This window comes from Echiichthys vipera (assembly GCF_963691815.1).
Source record: "Echiichthys vipera genome assembly, chromosome: 6".
Classification (NCBI taxonomy): domain Eukaryota; kingdom Metazoa; phylum Chordata; class Actinopteri; order Perciformes; family Trachinidae; genus Echiichthys; species Echiichthys vipera.
This window is the reverse complement of record NC_139831.1, coordinates 23214985-23226196: the sequence shown is the minus strand read 5'-3', so window position 1 is coordinate 23226196 and position 11212 is coordinate 23214985. Positions and strand designations below refer to the sequence as shown.

Below are 11212 nucleotides of genomic sequence, written 5' to 3'. Positions count from 1 at the left end.
GGCAGCAGACCACATCAGAGGGGGTTCATTCCTACTCAAGTCCACAGGTCTTTGGATAAACATATTATTCTGGATTAAATGTTTCCCATATTTGTTATTCTTCCCTTCGAGACTCCAGGTGGAATTGGTATGAAACCAAAAATCACATGTACATTCCTTTGAATGAAAGAGCGTGGGCCGAGGGGAACGCTCCGAAATGGGAATGAGAATTCCCTTTCGGAGCGAGAACTTGTAACAACATTTGTGCAGATTCTTCGATTGCCCCAGATTCTACGTTACACATCTAACAAAGGCTGCGCTGTGTTGTCGAGAAGTGGTCATTTCCCCCTGCAAATCTACCCGCGCCGCTACCCAGAATTCTCTACGAAACTAGGGAGTACGTGCTCGGTGGAGGTCTGCTGCTTGCTCTGAATCCCATCCAATTGGTTGAAGAGGCTCTGATTCTCACAGGGATGCTACAGTGTGTGAGTGTGTTTTACTCTCATGGTGTACCAGTGTGAATAAAGGTAGAAGGTGACAGCTGAGATGGTGAGGCCTGAACTGAGGACTTCAGAGGCAGAAGGTGACAAAGGGTGGAGCCCTGCTAAATTATGCAATCATGTCCAAATTACTGCCAGAGCTTTTTGCCCTATCAGAACCGCGGTTGTAGCCTTGAGCGAGCCAGTCAGTGAGGTGTTGATGTGTGGTGAGAGATCACATACTGACCATCTATAGCCCCTGGAGCCATAAAAAAACAACTATAAATTTAAAGGTCCTATATTCTGCTCATTTTCAGGTACATACTTGTGTTTCTGGTTTCTACAAAAACATGTTTACATACTTTAATGTTCAAAAAACACATTAGTATTCTCATACTGTCCGTCTGAATATACCTGTATTCACCCCTGGTCTGAAATACTCTGTTTTAACGCCTGTCTCTTTAAAGGCTGCTCTGATTGGTCAGTGTTTCTGGGTCTTTTCCATCTGCGCTCTGTGTCACTGCACCATCATTGCAGCTGGGTTATTACTGTAAAAGCACTATAGCATAACTGTCTACCTATATAGAGTATATTTGTGAAATTACAACTGTACAGGAGACCTGACGGCTCATTTCAAAGCAGTTTCTGAATACAGACTGTGTATTAAACGTTTCTTTATAATAACCTTTACTTTAACAACTTCCTCCATCATTTAGGACAGAGGAGAGACCTTTAATTTACATTCTACATTCACATATTTGCAGTCCACACCTCATGCTGTCACAAATATGTCTGGAAATCCTGCACGTTCTGATGCTCTTGAATGATCTCTGCATCAGACATTGTTAGCTCCCTGCATACTAATGCGACCGTGGAAAACAACAGAAGCACACAATAGGCTGAAACGTGTGTCGGCGTGTTCGTTTATTCCCGTTGTGTTTATTTTTGTAAAATGCACAGCCCCAACTTTGCGCAGCGGTGGGACGTGCGTTGTGGACAGAGGGTTCTCACTGCAGTGTGTTTGATGTCTCACTCTCTCTCTCTCTCTCTCTCTCTCTCTCTCTCTCTCTCTCTCTCTCTCTCTCTCTCTCTCTCTCTCTCTCTCTCTCTCTCTCTCTCTCTCTCTCTCTCTCTCTCTGGAGACATTCCTCATGCATAATCGCTGTGTGTCTTTCTGATCTGCCTCTATGTACTGCTGGTGGAGGTTAATGCACAGAGCTGCACACACAGAAACGCGCACATAATTTAGAGGCAAGCAAAACACAACAATCTTATTCCCCACAAATAGCTCAGAATAAAGCAAACGAAGGCAGAAAGGAGTTTTGTAGTGTTTATTGAAGTGATATAAGAACCAGTATAGCTCTTCAGGCTTCTCTCATCTTCTCACATGTCATTTAGCAACGTGCTACGCTAAACAACTCAATTGAATATGGTGTTTTATACACAGTTGCTTTGCGCTCGGCTTAATAAAAACCATCTACTCCTGTAATTCATCATCCTTTACCATACATTAAGCTGTTAAATCAGGGGAAGTGATGTGATTGGAGGGAGGGAAGCTCCTGTACGGCTCAGTATTCTGCTGAGGACTCTCTAACTGTAGAGCAGAGGGGGCAAAGGGGTCATGAGGTGTGGGTTTGTGTGTTAGTGCGTTAGTATATGTGTGTGTGTGTGTGTGTGAGAGAGAGAGAGAGAGAGAGAGAGAGAGAGACGGCAGCATCACCAGTCCTCCAGGGCTCAGCAGGCTAATTAATAATGAATCCCAGAGAGTCTGTGTTTGAAATGCAGATGTGCAACTGCCGGCTCCGCCTGCTCCTTCAGAGGGACCTGTGTATGTGTGTGTGTGTGTGTGTGTGTGTGTGTGTGTGTGTGTGTGTGTGTGTGCGTGTGTGTGTGTGCGTGTGTGTGTGGGTGTGTGTGTGTGTGGGGGGGGGGGGGTTGGGCCACGGGGGAAAGTATGTTGGTTGGTTATTTAACTGAGGCAGAGAACTCGCAGATATTCCACATGAAATTAATTTGTTAGACGTTGATTTTTTTTTCAGAGAAAAGAGAGATTTTTTAGCGCAGAAGTTTGTTCCAAGTCCTTTCTCATCCTCATTGGTGCCAGCAGAGGCCTCAACCCCCGGAGCTCTTCTCTGCTCTCAGCACAGAAGAGGAGAAGAAGAAGGAGGACGTGGAAGAGGAGCTGGAGAGGGGCTGAAGAGCATACATTACATTTCTATAGACTCTCTGCTCTTCTTCACCACTCTCTCTCGCTATATAAGAGACCCTGTGTGTGTGTGTGTGTGTGTGTTGTGTGTGTGTGTGTGTGTGTGTGTGTGTGTGTGTGTGTGTGTGTGTGTGTGTGTGTGTGGTGTGTGTGTGTGTGTGTGTGTGTGTGTGTGTGTGTGTTTGAAGTTTAACAGATGGTAATGTTATGTAGATTTTTACCAACCTTGTATCCCTCACTGACCCAGGGACAATATACTAGCCTCTTCTGCAAACAGCACCTGTAACACACACACACACACACACACACACACACACACACGCAAGTTGTTGAATAATCTCTCTGACAAACACTCCCTTTGTTTGAGGGAAGGCAAGAGGGACAAACAGTTTCAATTTTGTTCAGGTGTTTCAAATTCTTGCAGATAATAAAAAATAATATTAAACTGCTTTTGTGTAAGTGAGTGACATTTTCAGGAGCTGAAAGACTCTCTGACCTCAGGCCCCTGTGTTGTTGTGATTGAATTCATTTTCTAATTAACTACAAACCCAAAATAATTTTACGCTGGAATTTGCATCATAGCTGGAATACTAATATCCAGACCTAAGACATCTCATTGAAGCTTCACATGCTCCTTCGTGTCTTTCAGTCGTTCCAGGAAATTAAATTGTTTGAATTTTGAGGGAACTTCGAAATGCAAAACAACAACAACAAAAAAAAAAACAATCAGGGTGATTACAATTCATGACGGTCAATAAAATGCCAACACAGCTAATTCATATTCCCATATGTCATATAAATAAACACTTCTCTATTATAGGGATCTGCTGTGTAAACATTTGAGTTTAATTTTGACATAAATACGATTGTTAAATTAATTTACAGTAAACCCACGTGGTGTTAACGCCATTTCAAAGGCACTGCTGGTGCCTTAAAGAGCAGGATTGGGAATAAATGAAGCTATTTTTGATGGATTCCTAAGACCTTCGTTTTCAAACACGATCAGGTGTATTTTTACATCCATGTTTTTAATCTTTAAATGAAAAAAAAAACCCTCCCACCTGCTTGAAGATGGGAATCGGGAGAGCTTTGTTTATCTTTTCTCTCGTATTAATTGTTTCTCTTTCGCAGTGATAAGTGAGAAAACACATTTCATATCGTCAGACAACACAAACAATACGGTTTCAATAATGTCATTTCGCATGCTGTGGTTGGCCTTTATATTTACAGGCTTAAATGTTCATGTTATAAAGGTCGGAATAACGTTTTTTTTTCTCGCAAAATCTTTAGGAAATTTGCACTTTCAAGCAAAATCGCTACTTCAAAATAAAATCACCAGGAAAAACACCGGAACAGAACAGTCCTGCAAATGCAGGTATTCATTTTTGCTGTGAAGCCTAAGGTTTTGTTTTTCAATAATAATCCGAGGACCTCACCATGGACTTGTTGAAAAGCATAAAATCTTCAATTGAAAACCCCTTTCATATAGAACCACGCGCGCGCGCACGCACGCACACACGCACACGCGCGCACACACACACACACACACACACACACACACACACACACACACACTGAAATAACTCCTTGAACCAGGGTGTCCCACTGCACCAAACAAACGCACCTCATGCATTATGAATGTACATTTACACTTGTGTGCTCCCATGGAATGAGATTTAGCTTCATATACCACTCATTGGTGTGTGCGATGTATCTCCTCCTCTGCTACACACACACACACACACACACACACACACACACACACACACACACACACACACACACACACACACACAGAGGTGAGGTTGAAATGACTGACAGGTGGACATGTCGGCAGCCTGCACTTTTCTATCACAAACAGCTCAAACAGGCGTTTTTGTTTCAAGCTGATGATGAAAACAAACGGCCTGTCACCGACACGGTGTGAGATTAGTTTCGGGTTTGCTTATGAAGGCCCTTCGTCTTTAAACACGTTGTCACTGTCCTTTATTAGCGACGTCACGGGTTAATGGGAATATCGATTTTACTGTCTGGGAGCCTGTGAAGTGTGTGAAGTGTGTGTCGCGGGTGTCAGGGATAAGAGGACAACTGAGTTTCAACTCAGAGGTGACACGAAGGCTTTGGATTAAAACACACCAGCTGAAGTCTTTAGCAACAAATCCAACCCGTTTGCAGTCAGGACTTTACATTGTTCTATAGAAAATCAAGGCAAGTTTTCTTCTTTCTGTTCTAGTTCAACGCAGGCCTGAGGTGAGTGTTTCCGACATGCATAATTGGTGAATAGACACATGTGTCAGTTGTAAAAAATAAAATAAAATAAAATATCCTTAACTCGAGGCCGTATCTGGCACGCTGGAGCAGATTTAGATTTTTAGGCTTCATGGGGAAAGTTTTTAAAGGTCATGACACCGAGTGACAGGTCCCGCCCTGAGGCCCAAGGCTGTCTCAATAGCAGACTAGATCTGATTTATCTAAAGGCTGCAGCCTGCTGCACTAAACGGGAGAGCAGAGCAGGCAAGGGAAACAAAGTCTAATGGAATAGAGAAAGGGAAAACATTTTTTTCTGCTGCACAATTAGACTCACACGAAAACAAACTCAATTAACATTTTTACATTTTTTAGAAATAAATAATATAGGCCTACAAAACAACGGCAAAGTGTATAGGCTACCACATTTAGTTATTATAGCAAAATAGAAAATATTACACAGGCCAACTAAAGAAGATAGCCATCCAAATCTCCATAGCAAAATTCTCATTTGCCTGTTCTTTAACCCACGGAAACACGAGTTAGCCCATCTAAAATCCGTGCTCCCCAAATATAATGAGCACTAATATTTCTGTTTGCTAGATGCGTGACAGTTACAAACTTACAGCCAGGAAGTCATTGGATGAATACATCTTGGGGTTTTTTTTGTTAAATGATGGGGCCATAGAAATAAACGGTATGATGTTTGAGGTGAAAAGGCATCAAATCATATTTTCTCTCTAAATCATTTTCTATCGATGATAGCCATACTGGGGGTTTACAGTTAACAAATCTCTTTTATTTACTCCACTGCCTGCAGCAAATAATCTGAGTCAGAAGATCAGCAAAAGATTGAGTCAAAGCCGCCAAATAAACACAAACAAGCAGCTAAACAAACATGACAAACAACCATAAACTGCCATATTCTATAGACAAAATTAGAGAAATTATGAGTCATTAGTTTGTGTTATTTAGCAGTAATGTGCGCCTCGGTAGAGAGAGAGAGGGAGAGAGAGAGTGGGAGAGAGAGAGAGAGGGTTGGAGAGAGAGAGAGAGAGAGAGGGTTGGAGAGAGAGAGAGAGAGAGAGAGAGAGAGAGAGGGAGAGAGAGCCTGCAGTGCTGCATGGTGTAAGTGTAGCAGGACTGGCTCGGGTTATCTGTGAATGGGCTCTTTATTGGAGGCGCGGAGCGGGGATTTGCCTTTTATTCGCCTCGCTATGGAAACGCGCTCGACGGCAGAAAAATGTTGATGTGAATAAAAGGAATCGGCACAAGGAGCGTTTCTAGAGAAGCATCTGTTACACTTAGAAACTTAGACTATCGAGAGCAATACAACCCCCTCTCCAAGTCCCTCTCCTGTCTGCTTTATGCTACCAAAAACGCACACTTTATTTTTGTAACAAGACAAATAAATGTAATCTCTAGGCCTATTATTATTTATTTTTGGTTTCATTGTTTTAGGGATTACGCGCGTGGAAGCAAATTTCCAAACCTTCAAAATGTGTTCATAGCGACAGCCTCAGATTGGCTCGAATTAGTTTGGAGGATCCCTTTTTCTTCAAATGGAAAATTCCTCCTCTAAAATCAATTCGCCGTAGCGTGTCATTTAATATGACACTGTATGAAAATACAATAACGGTAATGAAATGTCACTGCTACCATTGTGCTAGAAATGTACTATTGTTTGCATATAATTCTGCGTAATTCCGTCCCGTAACGACTCAAACGAAGCAATCCGGTTCAGCAAACTAGGCCATCCGAACAACCCTGCCGTTCACATCAAATATTCACACACTTTTAATGAAGTTTCAAAGAGGAAACTACATGAAGAATTTACACGCGACACCACACTGGGGTTGGAATAAGAACACAACAACAAACAAATACATGTGCTGAATTCTTTCCTATCCATCTACAGGCCTACGACAACACGAGGCTTAGAGACTGCCCTGTCATCACCCTCCCCTCACTGCCGCTGTCCGTCAATCCTCCGGTTACCGGGGGCCCCGTCCACCCTCCAGCGGGTCCCCGTCCGCACATTCAGCCCCGCGGTCAGCTCACCTGCTCCGGCCTCCTCCTCTGTCTCTGTCCCCCCACGAGCTGCTCCTCGGCTCAGCGCTCTTTAATGACTTTCTGGTGGCTGCAGCCTTCTTTTATTTCTCCTAAATGTATGAAAATGTATGCAAATTTAAATCAAGCTTAACCTGGGAGCTCGAGCAATATATTTAATGGAATTTCAAACCAGTAAGGAAGGAGACTGGGGCGCAGTCCTCTAATGGCAAATATAATTACGCAGCTAAGTTAGTGCCCAGAATATGCAGATAGATCTTTTTCAGCTCTGAGAGGACCTGATGAGATTCTTAAAGACTGGAAGTACGAGTGTGTAGTGCGTGAGGACACATTTATTTCTTTGAGGAAAATTTAGAAATGATGAAGTTTTAGGTTGTGAACATGTCGGATCAGTGCACGATTCAATGTCTAGGAGCAAAACGTGTGTCTGACCTTTCAAATGAATGTTTTTTTTTTTAATTCTACATCTTATGGAAATCTTCTTTTAAATACTAAATTGCAATCACAGGCCAAAGGCATGTATTATTTTTGTTTGGACCAAATAAGTGGGTGATGGATGCCCTGTGCGTAAAACACTATCTTGAGAAGCTCATTTTATAAACACCTGAGGAAATCTTCTCTAGAAGTTAATAATTAGCTGTGAGGACTGCTCTTGGGTTTATTGTATCCTTCTAAATGAAGTGCTGGCACGTCTAACAAATGCCATTGCGCTTCAATCTCCTCCTTCGCACGCGTTCAAGGGTGACAGAAGCAATAAACTCGTGCGTAAATCAGTTGGAAACTTTAATTAATAAACAGGAACTGCGCTCCACGCAAACGTCGTTCCACAGCCAGAACCACTGGACCAGCAGTCCGACTCACTTCCGGTTCGACTGCCTGTAACCCTTTCCTATCCGCAGCTCTGCTTCTAGAGGCGGGGGTTCGGGTGCATGCGCCGTCATTGGTCGAGGCGTGTCGTCACTGCGTCTCGATCGGTCTGTGAGTGGTGGTGGAGGCTGTCAGTCAATGCCAGGCTGCTGCCGAGACTCCAGAGAGAGGGAGATGTCAGAGGCTGAGCTGCTCCCTTCCTTCAGTAGCACTAGTGGGGTTCAGCAGCCAGCATGGCCACAGCTGCCTCCAGCCCCTACACCCTGCTCAGCTCCAGTCCCATGATCCACCCGGACAGCCAGGCCATGCAGCCTGCTAGCCCCTACAGAGGGCACCAGAAACTCCTCCAGAGTGACTACCTGCAGAGCGTCCAGAGCAACGGACACCCCCTCGGGCACCAGTGGGCGAGCAGCCTGTCGGAGGGCAGCCCCTGGTCGGCCTCCATGGAGCAGCAGGACGTGAAACCAGGCCGAGAGGACCTGCAGCTCGGTATCATCCATCACCGCTCCCCGCACGTAGCGCATCACTCCCCTCATCACAACAACCATGGCAACCACCCGGGAGCCTGGGGGACTCCGGTGTCCCACAACCCCTCCATCACCAGCGGGCAGCAGATCAACATCTACTCCCAGACGGGCTTCACCGTCAACGGCATGCTGGACCACGGTGGCCTCACACCTCCACCCAACCCGCAGGGCCAAGGCATGCACCCGGGCCTCAGGGACACACTCAGCCCCGAGCACAGTGACCTCGGCGGGCACCACTGCCACGACCACTCCGACGAGGAGACGCCGACTTCGGACGAGCTGGAGCACTTTGCCAAGCAGTTCAAACAGCGGAGAATCAAGCTGGGCTTTACGCAGGCGGACGTGGGTTTGGCTCTGGGCACGCTGTACGGTAACGTCTTTTCCCAAACCACAATCTGCAGGTTCGAGGCTCTGCAGCTGAGCTTTAAAAACATGTGCAAACTAAAGCCGCTGCTGAACAAGTGGCTGGAGGAGGCAGACTCGTCCACGGGCAGCTCTAGCAGTATAGACAAGATAGCAGCTCAGGGGAGGAAGAGGAAGAAGAGGACGTCCATCGAGGTCAGCGTGAAGGGGGTTCTGGAGACGCACTTTCTCAAGTGTCCCAAACCCTCCGCGCCGGAGATCACCTCGCTGGCGGACTCGTTGCAGCTGGAGAAGGAGGTGGTGCGCGTGTGGTTCTGCAACCGGAGGCAGAAGGAGAAGCGCATGACGCCGCCGGGAGAGCCGCCGCCGCACGAGGGACCATATTCTCACAGCGGGAGCGCGGGAGACGCCTCCTCGTGCCACGATCTCTGACCGAAGCACCGGGAGGAATCCCCCGGTACAGACTCTCGAGCGAAAGGGGCGCGCGGTGGCACCTCCAAGCCCCCGCGCCTGTCCCGGTACAGACTCCGCCAGCACTGAAACACAATAACAATAACAGAGATACCCGTTCAGCCTTCGTCATTTTCTAACTGTCACGAGGGCATTATTCTATAGCGGCATATCAAACGTCACATTTCAGATTACCTTTTTTTGGAGCCCGCCAAATTATTTTCTACATCACGGATATAAATACAAAATGTGCCTAATAACCTGCCAGCGCCTTTGGTTTGTGTCACCAGTTCTCATCAGCTCGACAATAATGACAGGGGGATGCGACCGATGTTTTGTTTTTATTTGTTTGGGCTTTTCTGTTGTTTGACCAGCGGACTGAAACAAATAATCATTTCATAATTGATTTGTTGCAGCACCAGAGGCCGTTTTCCAGTCACCTCATGCTTCCCTCGGGCTTATACAATGCTTTAGTCCTCACCATATTTACATTGTCTCATTATTTTGTAACATACTCTTAGCAGATCTGTAATTATTTTTGCATATGCAAATATAGGCCCTCATTCCAGTTGTAGAGGTATTGCTACCAACATAATAGCACTTGGAGGTATTTTATTATTAATTCCTCCCTTATGGCCTGTAGCTTGAAGCCACACACAGTCACAGCTATTTATAAATTCATTTATTTGATTTCAATCATCTTCGACCATATAAACTGTGTGGACTCTGAAACAGAGTCGATAATAGAAAGAGGGGTTTGACGCTATACACCTGCCTATAATTTTATTGTACGTTCTGTAGGCTATCAAAATTTTATAATCTTAAATACTCCTGTTATTGGTTTATTTCTTAAGTATTTTTTCGAATATTGTACAGTTTTATATATTACCCTTTTGAAGTCATTAATTTAAACAAATGCTCTTAGTTATTCATGCACTTAATTAGCAATGTAAAAAACACACAATATTTTCAGTAAGATTGAACTGTTTCGGCGGTTTTATTCCAAATTTCGATGACAGCTCAAGTAATTATTTATTTTCAGTATAAAGCTTGTATTATGTTTTGAAATAAACTATGTATGTTGTAATAAACAAATTTCTTGCTACAACTGTTCACTGTCCAAAACTGAATGCATATTCAATATTTAGAAGTAGACTTAAAATCACAAAAAATATGATCATCTATTATTATTATTATTATTATTATTATTATTATTACTATATATTTTTGTTGTTATAAAAATAGTGAAAGCAATTAATTAAATGTATTCAACGGTCCCTTTTACATGTTCACACAATTTGAAAATGGGTTCAATTCAAAATTGTGACTAATTATATTTATTCTAAAGAGAATATTATGCTCCATCTATATAAATACGCTTAAGCAGCATAACCTTCAGTCAGCTTCAATGTCACGTCAAAGGGCAACTTTTTCCAAGTTTCTTAAGTCACCAACAGCTGTAAAATATCCAGTGGTTCAACAGGACCTTGGCTGCAGGTCTGCAGGCTCCACGGATTACAGCAAACTGAGTCGCTTTCTCCAGCAGTTCCACTGAAATGTTATTGTCCGGGCCCTCTGCCCTCCTCAATCAGACATGCGTGATTTATCGCCTGGGCCGCTGGGCCTGACAGCAAAACACAATGACACACACACACACACACACACACACACACACACACACACACACACACACACACACACACACACACACACACACACACACACACACACACACACACACACACACACACACACACACACACACACACACACACACACACAATCAGAAGCAGATGAATCTCATTTCAAAGACTACAGCTGCGTATAATTGGCCATGCAAGGGCAAAATAGAACTATATTCCTTTAAAAAAAATCATAATGCCTAAAAATAATTTAGGGATGGTTTGGAAATAAGTAGACATATATAGATGCAGCGCTGCTTAAATGATTCAAAAATAGAGCTGGAGAGGGAGAATGAAGGAGGGGAGAGAGGAGAAGAGGAGAGGCGGAAGGGTGCTAGGCCT

The 11212-nt window shown here is 44.1% G+C and overlaps 1 protein-coding gene across 1 annotated transcript; it reads left to right on the top strand.

The window, feature by feature from the left end:
- Positions 1-8081: 8081 nt before the first annotated feature.
- Positions 8082-9170, top strand: LOC310948113 (POU domain, class 3, transcription factor 4-like; the record flags this gene model as incomplete). The annotated part of the gene is made up of 1 exon (XM_083915127.1): positions 8082-9170. The coding sequence occupies one exon, from the start codon at positions 8082-8084 to the stop codon at positions 9168-9170; it is 1089 nt and encodes a 362-aa protein (XP_083771253.1).
- Between the last annotated feature and the right edge of the window lie 2042 nt (positions 9171-11212).